Source organism: Chelonoidis abingdonii, chromosome 1, assembly GCF_003597395.2.
Source record: "Chelonoidis abingdonii isolate Lonesome George chromosome 1, CheloAbing_2.0, whole genome shotgun sequence".
NCBI lineage: Eukaryota > Metazoa > Chordata > Testudines > Testudinidae > Chelonoidis > Chelonoidis abingdonii.
In genome coordinates this window covers 32263477-32286877 of record NC_133769.1, presented here as the reverse complement: position 1 = coordinate 32286877, position 23401 = coordinate 32263477, and the positions used below count along the sequence as shown (strand labels likewise).

The 23401-nt window shown below is 42.1% G+C and overlaps 1 protein-coding gene and 1 long non-coding RNA gene across 2 annotated transcripts in view; one reads left to right on the top strand and one right to left on the bottom strand.

The window, feature by feature from the left end:
* LOC142046736 (uncharacterized) overlaps window positions 1–23401 on the top strand; it is a 471037-nt gene that overhangs the window by 241453 nt on the left and 206183 nt on the right. The gene's annotated exons all lie outside the window — the stretch shown is intronic.
* The window catches only part of CPNE8 (copine 8), a 246775-nt gene continuing 240898 nt past the window's right edge, over window positions 17525–23401 (bottom strand). The window contains 1 exon segment of the mRNA XM_075064967.1: window positions 17525–19310. Coding sequence (XP_074921068.1) covers window positions 19122–19310 — 189 coding nt within the window. The 3' untranslated portion in view covers window positions 17525–19121.

Genomic DNA, 23401 nt, shown 5'->3' with positions numbered 1-23401 from the left:
GAGGGTCACAGCAGCTGTTTTTTTCATGACAGGGTCAGCTATTAATTACTAAAATAATAAATAAATGAGAGTTGTGATAAGGTTTGCTAGAACAATAGGGATTTTATTGCCCATTGAGTTGAGCCACCAAGAGAACCTTTCTTAGTTATGATTTACAAACTTGTTAATTCTTTAAAAAAAATCACCACACCCCAATCTTACAGTTATGAGGATTACAGGGCTACTTTTCATTGCAAATCTGTCCAAGCAAATGTAGAGTTGCTGCATTAATTCTACCGTACTGTAGTTTGAGATTCATTTCCTGTGCTTATACCGTACTTAGCCCCCTGGCATTGGCAAGTCCATCATTCCCGATGTGAAGTGCTAATGTGCTCTCCATTTATAAAATCCCTGCTCCTATAGCCAAAGGGCCAGATGCACAGCAGAATGATCAATTTTCTTCAGATAACAGATCACTTCATTTCAAGCCTCACCTCTTCACTCACTTGTAAGAACAGTAGTCTCTTCCCCATTGTGCTAGCTCTGCAAACCCAGCTAATACAAAGGTGCTTCCAGGTAGTCACGATTACTTGCCTGCAGTTTAGCCATACATAATAATAAATGTACCTGTTGTATATTTTAATCATAGTATATATTCATTGGTAATGTTGCTGATATTTTCTCCTTTCCTTTCCAGGCCTCTGCATATGCTTGTGTAAGTGGGGGAATGGTCCCGCTATTGTGGGGAACTTTCCTGGCTTCTGCACTACCCCGGTGAAGTGGGCTAGCGAAAGGATCTGAGTCCTCGCTCCGACTTCCTTTACCCAGAGGCCTCCCTGCCCTTGAGGGCTCCCCTTCCACTCACCTGTCTGGCAGAGTCCTCGTAACCCCAACAAGGCTGGGCTCAGCATTCCTGGGGTGCTCAACCCCCAACCCTGCTGTGGTCACCCAGGACAGGGGCTAGGGTGTCCCCACTCCAGGGTGCTCTCTCTGCACTGAGCACCTCCCTGACCCACTGATCATTTCATACAATTTAAAGCAAATACAAGTTATTTAATTAACAATTAATTTTAAAAAAGAATAAGGAAAAATGGGAAAGGTTAAAGAAAAACACATCACCTCGCTCTGTGGCAGGGACCATCACAAAATAGTCTGGTCTCTGACATAGGCACTCACAGTCTGTTCCTGGTAGGGTCCAGGCCTTCCTCCTTCAGGGCCTGCTGTGCTGCAGGATTGCTGCGGTGTCAGGGGACAGATTGTTCTGGTGAGGCCACACTCTCTCAGGGTCTGGGGTATGCAGGGACCCCTTCTCCCAGTGGTCACCCCTGCTTCTGTCAGGATTATGAAATCCCCTCCAAGTCTGGCCTTGCAGAAGCCTCTTGGCTCGGCGTCTCCCTGTGCTGGGCCCACTGGCCCCAGGTCCCCTCGCTCTCCCAGCTGTCACCACACCAGCTCCAGACTGCTCAGCTCACCCAGTCCACACTGCCTGCAGCACACTGCTAATGCTGCTCTGCCTTCAGCCCCTGGGCTGCTTCTTGGCTCTCTGGCTCCAGTCTGCCCCACAAGCTCTGCTCCCAGGGCAGGTTGCTGCTCTGCAGGCTGCTTCTGTGCTTCTCTCTTCAGCTCTCACGGCTTCCTGGGCTGCTTGTCTGGCCCTTCTGGCTGTTGCTGCAGCTCCCCTCCAGGCAGGTCTGCTCTCTCTGGCTCGCTCTGGCTTTATTGTTGCAGCTCTGCTCCCAGCAGCTTAGCTTGGGCCCCGCTCTCGCCTTAGCTCGTGCCCCACTCTGTCTGACCCAGGCAATTTCAGCTCACACGCGGACAGGACCCACCCTGGCCTTCTGTCTCTTTGATTAGCCTGCCCGCCCTGTCAATCAGGCTGACCTGGAGCATTGGCCTCTCACCATTGTTCCTGGGGACTGTCAGTCTCAGGGTCCTGATTTGCCATTGATCCCTCCCCTTTTAGTGTTGGGAGCTAGCAACCAAACATCCCCACTGAATGTTGGTAAGGGGATAACCGTCCCCTTACACTTGGTCTCCTTGCTGCTTCTGGAAACCATTAAAAATGTACTTTTCCATCTATGGCAGGCAAGACGACTGTCCCATCCTGTTGAAGTTTGGCTTAGCTACTGTGATCACACATGCATGATTTCCAAGCTTAGCCACTGTAATTTTCCTAATGTACCTAGGGATGCAGCCATTAACTGTAAAATACTTGCAATCAGTTCAGAACACAGTGCCCATCTGCTCAATAATGCAGGGCTATGAGAGTTCATCACCCTGTGTTCTACTCGCTTTCCTGGCTTCCAATGGAACAGTAGGTCACGTTTAATGTTTCGGTTCTCATGGTCAAAATCATACCCGAGACTGGCCTACGTTACCTGAGAGGGCACCTCTCCTTGGTGAGCATGACATCTCATGCCACTTACCTTTCTTTGGAACCATAGAACAGAAGCCGACCGATGTGCACAGGAGACAGCTGTCACACTCACCCGCTTCAGCGATAGTTTGTTTGCCTAAGGTTTAAACATGATCTGAAAGACATAAAATAGCTAAGACTGATTTATTGCTGTCTGGAGCTACACTGGAGAGATACAGTATTTAGGCTATAATATATATTTAGAAAATGTGCTCAGTTTCCACAGTGACGCAAACAGTATAAATGCCTAGATAGATCCATTAGGTGGGCGATAGGAAGTGTATTCAACTGCATAAATTTACCACTGCTTCTGTTTACATTTGAAACAAAGGGCAAAAGATGCTTAAAAATCTGACAGACACAGAAAGCAAACCAAATGTTGTATAGTGCTCATATTCTCATTCCGGTATAGTAGGTTTTTACAATAGTGACGTTTTTTTAAAAGATGGGGTGTTGTCTTGGTATATATGTGCATATATGTGTGTAAAATTTAATTTACATAACAAGTTTTTAAAACTTTACTTAACTATTAAACTTCTATAACAGAAATAACTTAATTAGTGTTTTAGGCATGTATTAAAATGTGTCTTTCTTTTTTCACTAATTCTGTCAGGGCAGTAGGTAATATTTGAATGAGGCAGTACAGAGAGAGCCTTCCAAATAATGGACCATGGTAATCCAAAGATTTTCCTCATTCACCTGTGTCATCAGCTCCCTCATGTTTGTATTCACCCATGGGACTCAGAGAGATAAGAGAAATTATCTCAGCAGAGCCTGCAGAGTGCAGCTGACTTGTGCTTACCATACTGTTAGAAAGGAAACCGATTTATTTGCTGAAATGGTTATCATTTGGGGTGCAGGGTGAAATATATGTGAATTAATTTTATTAGCAGCTGTGATTCCACCATTATACCGAGCATATCATGAATACAGATGATAACATAATCAAGTAAAATGCTAAAGAAGTGCTGTTTCCCTTAGATTTCTTGAAGGGGTTGGAAACTGCTGCATGCAGGGGAAATTTATACAAAAACAAATTACAGAAAAGTGCCAAGTGCTTAGGAATGTTTAGCCTAAGAAGTACAGGAGAATTCAGTTTAAGACAAAAGTCTTTTGTATTCCCAGATAGAGGCACTAAAAAGCAATAAATCTCTGTGAAAATAGCAGCCTCAGAAGGAAACCATCAGCTCTGAGGATGGTTATTGGTAGATAGCAGTAGCACAGTCATAGCTGGCACTGTAAACTGTTTTTCTCTCGACCCGGAGGAAGATTTTATCTGAGAATTCATGCACAGTGGTGGTGAAAGGTACACATGTGAGGGTATCAGATAAAGTTTATGCAATTACACTCCACCAACTCAAAAAACATTTCTGTTCTCCTTTTATCAAGAGACATTTTATCCATTAACAGTGAGTTTATTAGACATGAGGGAAATATCAGAGTTTGTTACAGTAGGAAAAGCTTGTTATGGTGCTATTTTAAACCCCTGCAATCTAGTAGCACACTCCACTTGAACACATCTAAAGGTATGTTGTCAGGCTTGTTTGTTTGGCTACATTACTATGAATTTAGTTGTAGGTTCATCACTGCATTTGTGCTGAAGCAATTATACATTAACAGTCAAAGCAACACATGTGTGATGTATCAGAGGGGTAGCCATGTTAGTCTGGATCTGTAAAAACAACAAAGAATCCTGTGGCACCTTATAGACTAACAGACGTTTTAGAGCATGAGCTTTCGTGGGTGAATACCCACTTCATCAGATGCAAGCATCCTTGCATCTGACGAAGTGGGTATTCACCCACGAAAGCTCATGCTCCAAAATGTCTGTTAGTCTATAAGGTGCCACAGGATTCTTTGCTGCTTTTACACATGTGTGATGTTACTTTAGTCCAGTGGTTCTCAACCTATTTATCATAGTCGGCCGCTGGTTGAGAACCACAGGGCCCCCACCTAAATCCCAGTGCAAACCTGTATGCCCAGAGTCCTCTGCTCAGAGACCCTTCCATAGGGTGGGGCCAGAAGTGGAGCAGGAAGGACCATGACCCTGGACCCACTGTGTGTAGCCAGGCAGCAGCTAGGACCCTGCAGCCTGACCCCTGCAGCCTGATCCCAGACCCCAATCCTGTTGTGTGGGGCCAGGCAGCAGCCAGGACCCCGCAGCCTGACCGCGCAGGGCAGCAGCCGGGACCCTGACTCTGCTATGTATTCATGAGGTCAGAGTACCCCTGCTGGGATGTTCCCTGTAATTCTTCCCACTGTAGTGCTGCTTGTAGGGCTCTAAAAGTGATGTAGGTAACTTGATGAGTCATAACACACTGCTGGGGATACCCAGAGCTGTGAGTCTTGGTGTTACCTCTCTGCCTCAGCAAGAGTGAACTTTGCTGGCAGATAGACTGTGTGTCAGCTCCCTGACACACAGGAGTGCTGGAACAATTTGCATCGTGGGGGTTGCTGACAGCTACTGAACCAAACTGTAAACACTGGATATGATGGAAAGCACTTCAAACCAGAGGGTGCAGCAGCACTTCCAGTACCCCTAGTTCCAGTACCTATGCTGCCACACCAGTCTGTCTTCCTTACTGCAAACTGCTCAAGGCTCTCCTGGTCCAAACCTTGCCTTGCAGGTAACAATCAGTGAATTCCAGCCCCCAAGGTACTCAGAGATGTTTCTCTGCAATGTACAGACCCTACCACTGTGCATTCACAGAAAATACTAAGTTCGCTTTTCTGTTAGAGTTAGTACATCACAATTACAATTTATCCATTTAACTGCGGTAAATACATCCTTCCCTTCAAACACAGCCCTGAATTGGCTTATAGCAAGAGTAAATCAAGTTTATTAACAACAGAGCAGGGATTAAGTGATACGAAGTAGAAGTGCTAAAGATAGAGATGATTACGAGCAAATAAAAATGAAAACACACAACTAGAATTCTAAAACTTAATCTAATAAAATACTGTCTTTGTTCAGGATGGCTTCTCTCACCTCCCTGTCTTCTTTTCAGCTTTCTACTGGCCAGGATCCATCACAAAAGATGAAATTGTTTGTTTTTTCTTTCTCCCTAAGGTGAAGGATGAAGATGAAGTCTCTCTCTCTCTCTTGCTGTTCCTTATGTTCCCAAAAGGATAGCTTTGTCGTGCAGCCAGGTCGATGTGCAACTTCTCACCTGCCCAGGCCTGGCTTGGCCCTTATGGCCATGTCCGTTCTTCTTATGCTCTCAGTGGGACTTCAGCAGATGTGGCGGTACTGAGGAAGAAGCAAGAGGGGCACTCACGGGTGGTGATGGGCGCCATTCTGGTGGATCTGTCATTCCCAGTTCTGAGGTGCACATTGGCTCATAGCCTCCCCCATCAGAAATGTGTGGAGGTGACGTTATATAACTTCCTGAGTCTCAGGCAGGACTGAGTGGCAGATGGAACAGTGAGTGATGATGTGGGGCTTCGCCAAGGCAATGTTGGTGCCCATCATTCACTGAAAAGGAGCACGGGAACAAACCACAGTTTTTGAAGCTGGTCTGCCAGGGCATAATCCCTAGAAGGGGTGGGGTGGAGGGGTCTTCCCACTGGAGGAAGAAGACCAACAGGGGAGCCTACCTAACTAAGAAGTTTACAAGACTACAACTATAAAACCTGAACTATATGTATGAAAGTAGAACCAGACAAGGGGTCTCTTAGCAAAGCTAAGAGCACAGAGGAACAGGGGTTCTGACTCTTGCCATGCGTCAGTAAGAGAGAACTGGAGCGCTGTTGACCCACACGGCTTTTTTCAGATGCAGACGACACATGACACACATGCAGGTCAATGGGCACTACTACAAAACAGTTCCAGCTCTGGCGCATGACACGCATGGGCACCCACATCTGGAATCCATAGAGACCATCACCCAAAGAAGAATGTTTTTTACACAATGCACAACTAACCCTTGGACCTCACTGTCTCAAGGTGGCTTTGAATCTAAACACTTAGGATTCACACCAGAACAGACATTTCTAGAGATATGGACAAGGACAGCCAAAGGCTATACCCCATCATGCTTCTGATTGTAAATCAAACACTAGCTCGTTGTGATTAGGAAGAATCTTCTCGTGGGCAATTTATTACATAATTGTCCTCTAAAGATGCGGCGGGGGGGGAGGGGTCTTGTTTTTTCTTCTTGCACATTCCCAGAATATTTGACTAGATTGACCATTGGTCTGAGCCGGTATGGCAAATATTTGTATAAAATTTAGCTTTAACGAAAGGCAGAACAATAATTTAGATAATTAAAAGTGAGATTTCACTTCTTAAATCATACATGAGGACTCATTAAATTAAGTCCAGGAAAGATTCTCAAAATTTTTGTGGTCTATTGCATATATCACACTATTACCCTCCACCAAAAATTCCAGCCGATGCGTTAAAAAATTGTATTATCAATTCTGATGGTGACACAAATGAGAAACAGGAGCATTTAAATTTACATGACATATAAGCTGAAGACACATTTTTGGAAACACTCAGGAGAGCAAAGCCATTAAGACAAGTAGCGCTGCGTTAGCTTACTATTGGGTCTCTCCTTCAAAACCAAATAGTGAAAATACTGTTTCCATCCTGATTCTTTCCCAGAGCCCCTTTCTATAATATTATACCACCACCACCCCAACATCCTGGTTCATCTGAGTCTATTAATTTGAGGCTATAATAGGTTTCAAGTTTTCCTCTCAAGGATGCATAAGGTCGTTTCCTTTCTCTTTCAATTTATTTTTATGATGCAGAGGTTCTGATATCACCATAAATGTTACGGATCATTTTTCAGGAATATACTGCATGGTGGATACATTTAAAATGGTTTTGTTTCCCACTTGTCAACTGTTCTTTGCGTGATGAGTGGTATATGTCAAAAAGGCACACCCGCCCCCAGCTCCTGTCTGTCATGCCCAATAGGGCAGTGTGATTTCCAGTTCATGCCTTTGCTCCAGCAACTATTAGCCATGCATGAGCAGTTAGCTCAGTTTGTGTGAGGTACTAGAGTTAATATTATGGCCTTACAAATATTATTGATATGCTTTCTGTACAATAGTTACACGTTGCTTGCGTCAGGCTATGTTGGGTATGGGGTGGTTGGTTACTGCATGGTTGAAAAAAAGGGTATGATTTTTGCACTGGCAGCACTGCAGAGCTAAATCAAAATCAGGTTGGTTCTTTCAGTTGTGCTGCTCAGGGCCGCCCGGGGGTGGGGTGGGGACAAGTGAGGCATTTGCCCCAGGTCCCGGGCCACGAAGGGGCCCCCCCCACTGCCAAAGACTCCAGGCCCTCTGAAGCCTTTGGGTGGCCCTGGTGTTACTCAGCTCATTGTGACAGGAGGGCAAGTCTCTGGAGAGCATTGAGCCCTATCTGTGTATTCCAACGTCATAACCCTGCCACAGGTGTCCAGGATTTCTGGAACTTTTGTCAGGGCTGCTGACAAAGTTGAATGGCTTTTGGGGGGAGGGGTCTCTCGGTTGCACAGTTTCAGTGCCTATAATAAGAGTGTGTAGGCAAATTTCTTAGCTACATGACAGCTGAGCACTTACTTACAGAATAAATGCGCCATTAATTAAGACATCTGTCAAGGCTTCCTATAGCAGAATGGCAAGAGCCCTTGCCAGCCGGGGCTGTACCATTAGCTGGAGTGAGAACCCTGCATTGAGCAGCTATGTTCTGCTGTCATTAGTATGGTAACTGTAAATAGTTAACTGCAGCAGAATATAAGAAACCTGGGTGTGACACTACACCCCATAATCTTCATAGAAATATAGTTATGATATGAATATGGCATAACTATGACGTGTTTTATGCAAGATGCGTCCTGTGAGGTATCATTGGAAAGGTTATGATTTACTGAATATGATTAACCTGTTTTTAATGCATGGATTTTTTCTGTAGTTGAAGTTAGGATTATTGACTATGTAACAATTACAAGTGGGTTTACACCTGGGGAACGCCCACTAGACGGAATGCAATCAGTCTGGCTGGGCCATTAGGGCGAACAATAGGACTTTGAAGATGCTAATCTTTCATCTTCCTGGGAAGGCTTCCTGAGGACTTATGGCTGCTTTGACACTGCAGGGTCATCTGATCAGGTCACCTGGTATTGGACTCCATCTTGGACTGCTGGTAGTTTTCCACTAGTAGGGAGTGGGGGATCAAAGTAGGGAACAAAGGATGCCTGCCATATGGACACCCTATTTAAGGTTGAGGTGTGAATTAATCAGGGTCAGTGCTTCACTGAATCCCTGCCCAAGATGCCTGCTTGAAACACGTAAGACTGATCTGGGGAAGAAAGGTCTGGACTCAGGCTAGAAGGTGTCTGGCCTGTGAAATGAATGCCAGGCATTCTAAGCTGCAAGCAAGGGCAGTTTTTCTTCAAGAAAATTCAGTGACTTGCTTAAAACACCAGTTAGGCTGAGAAATTACTACTTGTAGCCAGTTTCTTTAGTATATTTAGCTTAGTTTGCTTTATGTGCTCAGTAAGCTGCTTTGATCTGTTTGCTAGCCCTTATAATCAGTTATCAATGCTTTGTAGTTAATAAACTTGTTTTAGTTGTCTCTAAACCAGTTTGTAGATTTCATAACTGGGGGAAGGGGCAAAAGGCTGTGCATATCTTCCTCCACATTGAGGGAGGGGACAAATTTCAATGCGTTTATGAGTTCTCTGGGCAGCAAGATGACACAATCTTGGGTTTATACTATAAAGGGGTGTGCACTTGAGTTCTGGGCAATCTCTTAGCTGATTCTCCCCATGCAGAGCTGATTTCAGTGTCTGTGTCTTTCTGCAGCTGGGCGTGTCCCTACCTGTGTGTGCGCTAGAGCAGTGGTCCTCATACTGCAGGTCGCAACCCAGTAGTGGGTTGCGGAATGTAAGGCACTGTGTTTCAGTGGCTTTGGTCAGCTGATACTGTCCAGCTAAGGCAGGCTAGTCCCTACCTGTTCCAACTCCACACTGTGCCCTGGAAGCAGCGAGCAGTTGGTTCAGCTCCTAGGCGGCGGCGGCGGCGGCGGGGGGTGGGCACGGGGCTCCACATGCGCCTCCAGCTAGGAGCCGGACCTGCTGCTAGCTGCTTCCAGGGCGCAGAGCAGTCCACACTGCCAGGACAGGCAGGAAGCCTGCCTTAGCACCCCCTGCTGGGAATCGCCCAAGGTATGCCCATGTCCCAACCCCATGCTCCAATGCCCTGCCCAGCTCTAAGCCCCCCCACAACCCAAAGCCCCTTCCTGTACCTCAAACCCTCATCCCTGGCTCCATGCCAGAGCTTGCACTCCCAGCCCAGAGGCCTGACCGCTCTTGCACCCCAACGCCGTGTCCCAGCCCTGAGCCCTCCCCAAATCTGGAGCCCCCTCCTGCACTCCAAACTTCTCATCTCCAGCTCCATTTGAAAACTACTATGGTAGAGGAGGCTTGAGGGCCTAGCTCAGAGCAACAGCGTGAGGGATCCCAGGCTGGTGGAACGGGCAGGCTCAGTTGGATTCCAGTACATCGGGTGGCACCTTGGAGTGGGGGGGGCCAACCCGTCACACTGGGTGTAGCCTCCACTTGGCAGAAACTAGGGAAAGAGCCCGTAAATCCCGCGGGAGACTATAGAAAGAGCTTGTGAAAGTGTGAGACTATGGGAGCATAGAAACCTCAAAAGGCTCTTAATATTGAGATGTGTCAGATGCTACGGCACAGAGGCTATTAACGTTTGTATCTATCTATGAATGTTATATATAGCTTTGTAAGGTAGGGATTGTATTCTGGCTCAATGAAGGACGGTTACAGGACTCCCCCACTCCGAGCACTAAATTCAATGATGGGGGTAATTACCAGTCCAGGGATTTAAAGTAAACAGCTCCAGAGGCATACTACCCACTGGGAAGAATTGCAGATACTGATTCAGACTGCATTCAAGTGGCCCATCAGACAACAACAACAACAACAACAAAAAGGATTTTTGGTAAGAATGGTCAGCCTGAACTGATTAATTTAATCCTGGCACTGACAATGTAACTAAGAGGACAAAACCCAGCTGGAAGGGTTTGAAGGCCTGGAAAGTTACCTATCTCCATGTGGAAGGTGGGTACAAAGGGTAAGCATAGCATGTGTGTAGACTGTTTATTGGTGGCTCACTTTGCAATATTTTTGTCCAAAATAAGTATATTGTGCTTTTATGAAAGCTTGCAAGTTATTGGTAAACTTGATCATAGGCCTGGCAGACAACAGAACAGAAAGCACTGGACTAAGGTTAGACCTGCTCTGATAAGCACAGGTTAATTGCTGGGGGACTTTTATGCCTAAATCTGTGGTGTGGAGAAAGAGAGATGTGTCCTTGAGCCCTAAAGGACTGACCTTGAAAGAGACAAAGGTGTAATTAACCCCAGTACTGTGTCATAGCCAATCTTAGGAAGGAAGCTAAGATGGAGGTTTATAGCAGCATAGAAAAGTACGGTTGGAAGATCCCTCATCAAGTCCAGCCACTGCACTGAGGCAGGACCAAATAATCCTAGACCAGCTCTGACAGTTGTTTGCCTAAACTGTTCTTAAACAGGTCCAAAGATGGGGCTTCCACAACCTACCTTGGAAGCCTATGAGCTTTTAACTATCTTTCTAGTTGGAAAACTTTTCCTAATATCAAGCCTAATGCTCCCTTGCTGCAAATGAAGCCCATTACTTCTTGTCGAACTGTAGTGGACCTAGAGACCAAGTGATCCCTGAGCGCTTTAGAACAGTCCTTGACATATTTAAAGAGTTACAAGTCCTCTCTCTGACTTCTTTTCTCAAGATTTTACATGCCCAGGTTTTTAACCTTGCCTCATAGCTTAGGCTTTCTAAATATTTTATCAATTTGTTGCTCTCCTCTGGACTCTTTCCAATTTGTCCACATCGTTCCTAAACTGTGGTGGCCAGAACTGGCCACAGCCCTACAGCAGAGGATCCAGTGGTGCTGAGTAGAACGTCTTACACATGCTGCTCTTGTTAATATACTCCAGAATATTAGCCTTTTTCACCACTGCATCACATTATTGACTCATATTCAATTTGTGATTTACTATAATTCCCAGATCCTTTTCAGCAGGACCATCACCTGGCCAGAGATTCCTCATTTTGTAATTGTGCGTTCGATTTTTTTCCTTCCTAATTGAAGTACTTTGCACTTGTCTTTACTGAAGTTCAGTGTGTTGCTTTCAAACCAATACTCTAACTTGTCAAGGTTATTCTGACATCTAATCCTGTTCTCCAAAGTGGTTGCAGCCCCTCCCAGTTTGATATTCACAAATGTTGTAAGCCTATTCTCTACTCCATTATCCAAGTCATTAATGAAAATATTGAACAGTACCAGACCCAGGACTGATTTGTGAAGGACCCCACTAGATATACTCTCTGAGTTTGACAACAAGTAATTTGCAACTACTCTTTGAGTATGGCATCCGATGAAATGGGTATTCACCCACGAAAGCTCATGCTCCAATATGTCTGTTAGTCTATAAGGTGCCACAGGACTCTTTGCTTCTTTGAGAATGGTCTTTCAACCAGTTGTGTACCCACCATTAAGTATTTTCGTCTAGACCACATTTTCCTAGTTTGCATTTGAGAATGTCATATGGGACTGTGTCAAACACCTTACTGAAAAAAATCAAAATATATGAGGAAGGGATAGCTCAGTGGGTTGCGCATTGGCCGCCTAAACCCATGGTTGTGAGTTCAGTCCTTGAGGGGGCTACTTAGGGATCTGGGGCGAAACTCAGTGCTTGGTCCTGCTAGTGAAGGCAGGGGGCTGGACTCAGTGAGCTTCTAAGGCCCCTTCCAGTTCTAGGAGATAGGTATATGTCCAATTATTATTTTATTTGCTACTTCCTCCAATGCACTAGACCACCAACTTGTCAAAGGAGGAAACTTGTTGGTTTGCCATGATTTGTTCTCTGGCTATTCTTTATAACCCTATGAGCCTTTATGTGATTGTTTAAGAATTTGTTCTAATACCTTTCTAGGTATTGAGAATAGACTGACTGGTCTAAAATTCCATGGGACTGCTTTCATAGACTCTTAGACTCATAGACTCTAGGACTGGAAGGGACCTCGAGAGGTCATCGAGTCCAGTCCCCTGCCTTCATGGCAGGACCAAATACTGTCTAGACCATCCCTGATGGTTGATGTTGTATACCTTGACTTTAGTAAGGCTTTTGACACGGTTTCCCACAGCATTCTCATCAGCAAACTAAGGAAGTATGGGTTGGAGGAATGGACTGTGAAGTGGATAGAAAATTGGTTGAATCAACGGGCTCAGCGGGTAGGTATCAATGGCACACTCTCTAGTTGGCAACCAGTAACAAGTGGTGTGCCCCAGGGGTCTGTCTTAGGGCCCGTTCTATTCAATGTCTTCATTAAAGGACTGGATGATGGGGATAGCTTGGCACAATTAAGTAAAGTTGCAGATGCGACGAGTTGGCGGGGAGTGTGGACACGCTGGAGGCCAGGATAGGATTCAGGGAGACTGTAGAACAACCTTGGAGAAGTGGGCAAGAAACCGCATAGAAGTGCAGACAAGGACAAGTGCAAAGTCCCTGCCACTCAGGAACAGAAAACCCAGCACTGCTACGGCTGGGTACTGTTGGCTTGTAGCAGGCTGAGAAATAAAGGATCTGGGTACGGGTAGAATGGAAAGTGAAAACATCGAGCTACAGTGTGCTCTTGTAGCAAAAAGAGCTATAGCATACTGGGCGTGTATTTAGTAGGACGTGTTCCAACAGATGCATGGGGGATGATATCCCTCTATTCGCACTTGGTGAGGCAAGCATCTGGAGTATTGTGGGTCAGTTTGGGCGCGCACACTAAAGAAGGACGTGGAGACAATTGGGAGAGATCCGCGGAGGGCAACAAAGGATTGGAGGACTGGAGGCACATACTTAATTAAGAAGACGAAGGACACTGGGCTTAGTTAGCTTGCGAGAAGAGAAGACTAAGGGGATTTGATGAGCAACCTTCAACTACTTGAAGGATAGCTCCAAGGAGGAGGGAGTAGGCTGTTCTCAGTGGTGACCGGAGGCAGAAAACGGGCAATGAGTTTGAAGTTGCAGCTGCGGAAGTCGACGGCTGGATTTAGAAAAAACTTTCTGACTAGAGGAGTGGTGAAGTATGAGATGGGTTACTAGGGAGGTGATAGAATCTCCATCTTTAGAGCTATTTAAAGTCCGGCTAGACCGCACCCTGGCTGGGATTATTTAGGGAAAATGGTCCTGCCTTTAGCAGGGGGTTGGACTAGATGACCTCGTGAGGTCCCTTCCAACCTTTTGATTCTATGATAGACATTTATCTAACCTACTCTTAAATATCTCTTTAACCTACTCTTAAATATCTCCAGAGATGGAGATTCCACAGCCTCCCTAGGCAATTTATTCCAGTGTTTAACTACCCTGACAGTTAGGACCTTTTTCTCCTTTTTAAAGATAGGTACTATGTTTGCCCTTCTTCAGTCCTCACCCATTCTCTCTGAGTTTTCAACCATAATTGCTAAAAGTTCTGAGATTGCTTCAGCTAGTTCAGGTACCCTATCATGAATTTCATCAGGCCTCAGCAACTTGGCTATATCTAACGTATCTAAATAGTATTTAATCTGTTCTTTCCCTATTTTGGCTTGCATTCATCCTCTTCGTTGTTAATATTGTGTTGAGTATCTGGTCAACATTAACTTTAGTGAAGAGTGAGGCAAAATAGGCATTAAACACTTGAGTCTTCATGACATCCTCAGTTATTAGTTCTCCTTCCCATTAAGTAGAGGACCTACACTTTCATATGTTTCTAGTGTATTTATTCTTCATATTTCCTTTTATGTTCCTTGCTAGAGGTAACTCATTTTGTGCCTGAACAGTTCTGATTTTGTCCCTACATGCTTGTGCTATTTTTTTTTCGTACTCATCCTTAGCAATACGGCCATGTTTCCACTTTTTGTAGGATTCCTTTTTGATTTTCTGGTAATTAAAGAGATCCCAATGGAGCTGTATTTGCCTCTTACTAGTCTTCCTATCTGTGCTTCACATCAGAATAGTTGGCAGTTGTGTATTTGATATTGTATCTTTGAGAAACTGCTAGGTACCCTGAATTCCTTTGTCTCAAGATTTTCTTCCCATGGGATCTTACCAGTTCCCTGAGCTTGTTGGGCTTTTTGAAGTTCATTGTCCTTTTTCTGCTGCTTTTGCTCCTTCCCTTCCTTTAGAATCATGAAATCTTTCATTTCATGATACTTTCACCCAAATTACCTTCCATCTTCAGATTCCCAACTAATTCCTCCTTGCTGTTCAGAAGCAAGTCTAAAATGGCTGTCCCCTAGTTAGTTCCTCCACTTTCCGAAACAAAAAAATTATCCCAATACATTCCAAGAACTTACTGGAAATTCTATGTTTTGCCATATTACTTTTTTCAACAGATTTCTGGGTAGTCAAAGTCCCCCATTACTACTATGTCTTATGACTTGGATATTTTTGTTATCTGTTTTAGAAATGCCTCACCCACCTTCCCTTCCTGATTTGGTGGTCTATAGCACCCCTACCGTGACACATCGACTATTTTTTCCTGCTTGTATTGTTATCTTTCAACTGGTCTGTCTCTCATCTCCTTTTGGACTTCAAAACAAGTATATCTTGATGTATAATGCAACACCACCTCCCTTTTTTCTGTGCCTGTCATTCCTGAACAAGCTATACCCCTTTATTCCAATATTCCAGTCATGAGGTTTATCCCACCAAGTCTCTGTGATGCCAATTAAATCATAATTTAACTTATGTACTAATACCTTCAGTTCTTCCTGTTTATTCCCCATACTCCTTGCATTTATGTATAGACATCTAGGATGTAAAACAGATTCACCCATGTTCCAGAATTATTATTTAACTTTCCAACAGCCAAACCTCAGGAAGGGAGTAAAATCAACTGTGTATTTGTGAATTACTTATTTGTTGAGAATTCAGTTTTTAATTAACAAGTGTCCTCTCTGACTCAGGACCAATTTAAAAAAAAAAAAAGTCAGTCAAGTTGAAAGGCCACATTGCTTGAAAAGAAGAGGGAGAAAGATGCTGAACACAGAGGAATCACTAGCAGACTGATCAGTGCAGAAAGTACAAAAGAGGGATCACAGTATTAATGGGCCAAAAACTTCATGCTCCTCTTTCATAAAAAAGAAAACAACCTCTGTATCCTACATCAGTCAGGATTGGGCTTTTTCAGTGTCTCTCACTCTTATCTCTGACTTTTCTGCTGCCTGTGCTTCCTTTCATTTTGCCACTGTTGGATAAGTTCCCAGGGTTGACATACATCTGGAGAGAACATGAAAATTTAGCGAGTGCCTGGAAACCCTCCAATGCTTTTATAAATTCAATTGAATTAAAACTGATCTAAAACTATCAAATAGAGAATTTTTTTCTAATTTTTATTTGAGCATATTGATCTATTTCACTGAATCCTAGAAATGTAGGGTAGGAAGAGGCCTTGAGAGGTTAGCAGGTCCATCTCCCTATGCTGAGGCAGGACCAAGTGTTTGTTGAGCCTGCTTACCAGTTAGTAGGAGGAATGCCTATCTTCTCCTTGTTTGTGTATTGCTCTGGGATTTAGGTGTCTGGATGCCAATGGTGAGGCTGCTGTGTGCATGTACAGCGGCAGAAACAGAACTACCTAAGGAACTTTTACTGCAAAAATTTAAACAGAACGAGTTTGGGCTCCTACAGGCTTTGGCAGCATTGAGCAGGGTTTTTTGAATACCAGCGGGGACTGATTCTGGGATTCATGTGCCCAGGGCCAGCTCCAGGCACCAGCTTACCAAGCAGGTGCTTGGGGCAGCAACTCCAGAGCAGGGCGGCACTTTCAGGTATTCGGCGGTGGGTCCCTCACTCCCACTCGGACAGAAGGACCTCCCGCTGAATTGCCGCAGATCACAATTGTGGCTTTTATTTTTATTTTTTTGGCTGCTTGGGGCGGCAAAACCCCTGGAGCTGGCCCTGCATGTGCCAATAGTGGCAGTAAGGCATCTAAGTCCTCTTGTGAATCTGGATCCTAATGTCACATCTCTTTTAATAAGGAGGCAGAGATTATGCACACCAATTCCGTAGCTGTCAATCATAATGGGCAGTGGCCATCAGGGTAATCCGCTGGTGGGCCGCCAGTTTGTTTACATTTGTATGGCTGCCCACAGCTCCCAGTGACCATGGTTCACTGTTCCTGGCCAATGGGAGCTGTGGGAAGTGGCGGCCAGCGTGTTGCCCACCACTGATCTAGGGAATATTGCCAATCTGAACTCCTTTTTGTCATTAGGGAAATGGTACTGCGTCTATTCATTACTTTTTATTTTACTTTTCATATTTGTTTAATTTATAAATCAACAGTAGCTAGATAAGATCAATACAGTCATACATAAACATCAAATAATGCAGAAGTAATGGGTGTGTATGTTGTGGGAAAAATTGTTTTGGTTATATACCTGTCTCAAAACTGTCATACTGAATCAACGTAAAGAATCAAATTAGCTTTAACACTATGCTTTGCATTTATAAAGTGTTATTTGAGTCAGGGCTAAGATATTTAATAGGCCTCATAAACCTTCTTCTTTCTGGAGACAGTCTGATATCTGCTGAATCAAAAATACAGAGAGAACTAAATGATTATAGGAGCAGAGGATAGAAGAATGGCAACCTGTGACTTGGGCTGGAGACTGAAAAAGCTGTTAAACCTGTTGACCATTACAACAGGTTTACAAGTGTAATAAGAGAAACTTAGCTATCACATTGGAACAACAGAGGTGCATCACTGTATAATATTAATTTGCTTTAATTACTTGTGAAGTGCTTATTGATACAATGATTAAAAAATCTTATAAAGAAATTATGGCATGTTTAAAATTAATTCAGAGCATAGAAGGGAAAATAACATAATGTAGATTGATACATAGGTTTTATGAAGTTCTCTCCTTAATAGCAGTAGTTGCCAGATATTAAATTTCATTCACACAACACAAGCCCACTAAAAATTAACTTCGTTCTTATGTAAAAACTGGTTTGAAATAAAGTTAAAATAATATTTGTTCTTACAAAGAAGTCCTTGTTATGACAGAATAGTTATCTGAAAAAATAATATACAATGTGAGATATTAATTTTAAGTTTTAATATATTTCAAAATGGAAGATTCTGCACTTACATAGTTATATGTCATTAATACTGCAAATATGTTTTTCAGCAAAAAATCTCTTTTCATGCTTAAAAAATGTGCCTTACTTTGATACTGTACAGTACAACATATAGAAGTAAGAAACAAAGTAATAAACCAGTTATATGTAAAGAAAACAAAGTCACATTACAAGGTAGTTACAATCATGACACAAAAAATAAAACATTTTTCAGTCTTAACAGAATTTGAAGGCAATTCACAATCATTTCCAGGAATTTTGTGAGATTTAAGGCCATTTATTCTAAATATAATGCATCTTTGACACATATACTCACAATACTGTGAATTTCTTGTAAAAACTGTACATGCAAAACATTTTATAATTAGATACGAACAGGCATATAGTAAAATGTTGGGTTGTTAAATACACAAAACTATTGTGCACAAAGCAATATGGCTGTGCAATTTTTAAATCAGTTAATTCATGAAATATTAGCATCTGTGCACTTCGAATAGCAATGTGATTAGATGACAACAATTGAATCCAAATATTAAGAGCCAGCATCCCTTTGAATTGGCAATCTAGACAATAGGTGACAACTTTACATTTTAAATGGGGATTAAAACGGTTTATTACAAAAAGTCCATTGTAATCACTTGAAAATAGTTTTAAGAAGCAAAAGTGCTAATGGTATTAAGCAATGTATGAGATGATTCTACTAAGTTAAGTCAGTCAGCTATGGGACTTGAGGTAATTCTTCTTTAATTACACGTAGTATGCAATTGTTCTGTTCTGCCAGGAAAACCTATTTTAAAAAATGTAAACTTACATAAATTTAGAAATTGGAGTATCTCTGAAAAATACGTAACCCCCTTCCTGAGGTTTAGCTTTATTAGTAAGTCAAATACAGTTACAGTATTCACATCTCCAGATTTTTTTTCTCAAATACTGTTTAAAATTTTGACAGATGAATTGACGACTAAGCACTTACGTGAAGCAATTCAGTTATTGAGAAATATGAATGTATTTGTCCTCTTATTCTTTAGTTTTGCGCTTTTATTTGTCTGGACAATCATTCAAAGAGATATTGCTTCTCCTGTGGCTATAACTATTGCAAGTTAGAAGATACATGATTCAATATTCCAAACTCTTATTCTTAAGAATATTTATAAAAGTATTTAAATTTAAAAAGTAGTAACATGTAAACGTTGATACAGAGGAATTGCATTCCTATATATTTATATACACACAGTAGTCAGGGAGAACAATATCTTCTGAGTTGAAACTGTGACTTGTGCTTTCTCCCAACAAATAAATGAAAAGGTAGCATTTTCAGTCAGAAAAAAATAAGACTTGAAGAGAATAACGTTTAAAAGTGTTTCAGTTGCTCATGCAACCATATTGAGAATTTTGGTATATGAAGAGAATTTGTTTCGATCCAAAAACCTATCACAAGCTACTACTTCATCCCGACAGACAACGGTCTCGATTCACTGTCTCTTTAAAGTGCACCAGTACTGAAGCACTGACTCCGTAGCTCTACATGGTTTGTGGCAAGTGTTAACCTTTTTGGAGTAGTCATATCTGAGTCTGTAACACATGAAGAGGCGGTGTGTATGGAGGTGGTGCAGGTGATGGCTTGATTCCTCTGACCCTCATGTAAGAGAGAAACTGGTCTGGGATCTCAGCTAAGACATCTTTAGCAAGTCTGGCCATGCTCAATACATGGTTTCCACTTCTGTCAATATAATCCCGGAATGGCACAAACTAAAATAAAATAAAAAGATACATTATACATCATATATACCATTGTGCATATGCAAACACATCATATAAAAATTAGGCCTGTCAACTGCGGTTAATGCAAGCGATTATTGCAAAACAAACTAGATTAAAAATAGTTGAGATTAATCACAATTTTAATAGTACTGTAAAGCAATAATAGAATACCAATTTAAATTTATTACAAATATTTTTGGATGTTTTTCTATATTTTCAAATAGTTATTTCAATTACAATACAGAATACAAAGCGTACAGTGTTCACTTTATTTTATTTATTACAAATATGCTGACTGTAAAAACAAATAGCATTTTTCACTTCACCTGAGGTAAGTACTGCAGTGCAATCTCTATTGTGAAAGTGCAACTTACACACGTTGATTTTTTTTTTTTTTAACATAACTATGTAAAACTTTAGAGCAGTGGTTCTCAACCCATTTATCATTGTGGGTTGCCCCCTGCCCAGAAACCCCTCCAACAAAGTGGAGTCCTAGGTCTCGGAGGCAGCCCAGACCCTGCTGCGCAGGGCTGGGCAGCTGGGCTGCCGGGGCCCTAGATCCCGCCAGGCTAGGCAGCAGGGACTCCGGGCCCTTCCTGGAACCTGCTGCGCAGGCCATGGAGTCTTTAGCACACAGCTGGGCTGAGAACCACTGCTTTAGAGCCTACAAGTCCAATCAGTCCTACTTTTTGTTCAGCTAATCATTAAAACAAACAAGTCTGTTTACATTTGCAGGAGATAATGCTGCCAGCTTCTTATTTACAATGTCATCTGACAGTGAGAACAGATTTTCACATGGAACTTTTGTAGCCAGCATGGCAAGGTATTTATGTGCCAGATGTGCTAAACATGCAAATGCTCCTTCATGCTTTGACAATCATTCCAGAGGACATGCTTCTATGCTGATGACAGGTTCTGCCTGATAATGATCCAAAGCAGTGCAGGCTGACATGTTCATTTTCATTATCTGAGTCAGATGCCACCAGCAGAAGGTTGATTTTCTTTTTTTGGTGGGTCGGGTTCTGTAGTTTCCACATCTGAGTGTTGCTCTTTTAAGACTTCTGAAAACATGCGCCACACCTCATCCCTCTCCAATTTTTGAAGGCACTTCAGATTCTTAAACCTTTGGTCAACAGCTGTAGCTATCTTTAGAAATCTCACATTGGTACCTTCTTTACATTGTCAAAATACTATTTCTTTCATTTATCTTTTTTTACAGTGCAAATATTTGCACTAAAAATAATATAAAGTGAACACTGTACCCTTACATTCTGTGTTGTCACTGAAATCAATATATTTAAAAATGTAGAAAAACTTCCAAAATATTTATAATAAATTTAAATTGGTATTCTATCATTGTTTAATAATGCAATTAAAACTACGATAGATCATGACTATTTTTTAAAATCTCACAATTGATTGAAATTATTTTTATTAGTTTTTTGACAGCCCTAATAGAAATAAGAGATTTGGAGATAGGAAAGTTTTGTTTTAGATAATTAATAAACTTAAAGCAGCTATCTGCAGGAATGTTAATTTTGCTTCATAATGCACGTTTTAAAAAGTAAACCAAATTATCTTAATCAGATAACAGTAATTATTGGAAGCCTTCCACAACACTTCAAATTTGTCAAGACACTGTTGCCTCAAGCAGATCAATATATCCTCTTCAATGAAAAGGTGTATGGGAAAGAGCATTTCAGCTGGTCCTAATCATCTCTATTGTAATGTGCCATTAATCATTTATACTATGTTTGTGGTATAAATATCAACAACAGTTCTCTTCCTTACTATTCTAGATGACACACGTCGTCTTACATATTAGCTATTTATTATCTCTAATTTGTTTCTGCTGCTCCGAAGATTGTCTACTTGACTGGTCATTCTCACATCACTCTACTCTTTCTTCTGTGCTACCCCTTATGCATAGGAAAAACTCTATATCAAAATCTGTAAATCTATCACTTATCTTCCTACAAATGCCTCCTTACAACTCATTTCTGCCAAGATACCTATAGAACAATTGAAACAGACAACGGCTGTGGTGAGCAATTCTGCATACAACTAATCTATACAAAACTTCCTTACGTTACTGCTATCCTGTTCATCCCTTTCCAACTCCCCAAATGTGTCTCACTCACTTACTGCATCTTGTCTCAGATTCTTTGGGCCATGGATTATCTTTTAGTATATGTGCAAGTTGTGCCTGGTGCAATGGGGCCCTGAGCTGCCCATAATCAGTAGGTGCTGCTGTAATAAAATCAAGTATTAACTTATTTCTAGCTCTAGACTGATTAATGATAATACCTATTTAATTACCATGCCAAAATGTAATAGTTTTGTGCTGGATTATTTCCATTACTTCATTTACAAAATGAGGAAAGACCCCTTTCTGTGACAGAAACCCCTTCCCGCCATTCATCAGCAGCTTACTGCCCTAGTACTGGGATAACAGCAACAGACAGTATTTACTCTCTGTTTTCATCTCTGTTGTAACCTACAGATGTCACATATTTATGGGTACTACTTGAGAGCCCCTTTTCAAGACTTTCCATTCCTGTATGTGATTACAGGGTGGCATACTTTGCCTGTTGCTTTGTCCTTTTCAAACAAAGGAATCCATTCCCCTCACTAGAGTTCTGCAGGGAATGAGGATGGGGAGACACTCAGAGAGATACCTGCAGCTTCCTGGTCCTACACCACCCAGCTCTAGGGTTCATTAGAGCAACTGAGGGGCTTTTCTAATTTATATCAGTGGGAACTAGTGTAGTGGAGCATTGTTGCACCCTACCCCAGTCATGCCCCAGCACTCTCTCAACACTATCTTTATACGAGGAGACACTTCTGTCACAGTTATTGCCAGTAGAGAATTCTTTTGCACAATAGGGATTCTCTGGCCCTTTACAGCCAGAATCCACTGACTTTTTGCTGTCTGAGCAGCACTGAATGTAATGGACTGGACAGTCTGGGCTATTAGTTTCATCATACCATATAGGACTTATATCAGGGCATATTTAACTTCCAATTTCCTATATAGGGATGAGCAGAGGCAACAATTCTTCTTCATCCCATAAAAGTAATTCCTTATAAATAATTTTATGTATTTTTCCCCCTTGCGCATATTCTCTTGATGCAGGAGGATAGGACTTTCCTGGATGCTAGTAGATCCAAGGAGAATATATAAGCAGAAAGTGCTTTAAAGATAACTTTCAAAGGCAATTTCTTCTTTTTAAATAAAAGGACTTGATTTTTTTGCTACTTTATTATGTATAAAAGACTGAAAATTTTTATAAAATAAATAAATGCGATTCCATTCTACATCTATTTTACATTAGAAATGTAAGAACATGCTTGGTCAGACCAATGGTCCATCTAGCACAGAATTCTGTCTTCCAACAGTGGCCAGTGCCAGACGCTTGAGGGGGAATCAGCACAATAGGGCAATTATCGAGTGATCCATCCCATGTCATCCAGTTCCAGTATCTACCAGTCAGAGACTTAGGGACATCCGGAGCATGGGGTTGCATCCCTGATCATCTTGGCTAATAGCCATTGATGGACCGATCCTCCATGAACTTATCTAATTCTTTTTTTGAGCCCAACTATACTTTTGGCATTCACAATGAGTTCTACAGGTTGACTGCGCATTTTGTGAAGTACTGCCTTTTGTTTTTTTAAACCTGCTGCCATTTAATTTCACTGGGTGACCCCAGTGCTTGTGTTATTTGAAAAAGTAAACAACAGTTCCTAGTTCACTTTCTTCTCCACACCTAGAGTGACTAGATGTCCCAATTTTATAGGGACAGTCCCGATTTTTGGGTCTTTTTCTTATATAGGCTCTTATTATCCCCCAGCCCCTGTCCTGATTTTTCACACTTGCTGTCTGGTTACCCTATCCAGACCATTCATGATTTTATAGACCTCTATCATATCCCCCCAAGTTGTCTCTTTTCTAAGATGAACAGTCCTGGTGTTTTTAACCTCTTCTCATATGGAAGATGTTCCATGCCCCTAATCATTTTGTTGCCCTTGTCTGTACTTTCTCCAATTCTAATGCAGCTTTTTTTATTTTTATTTTA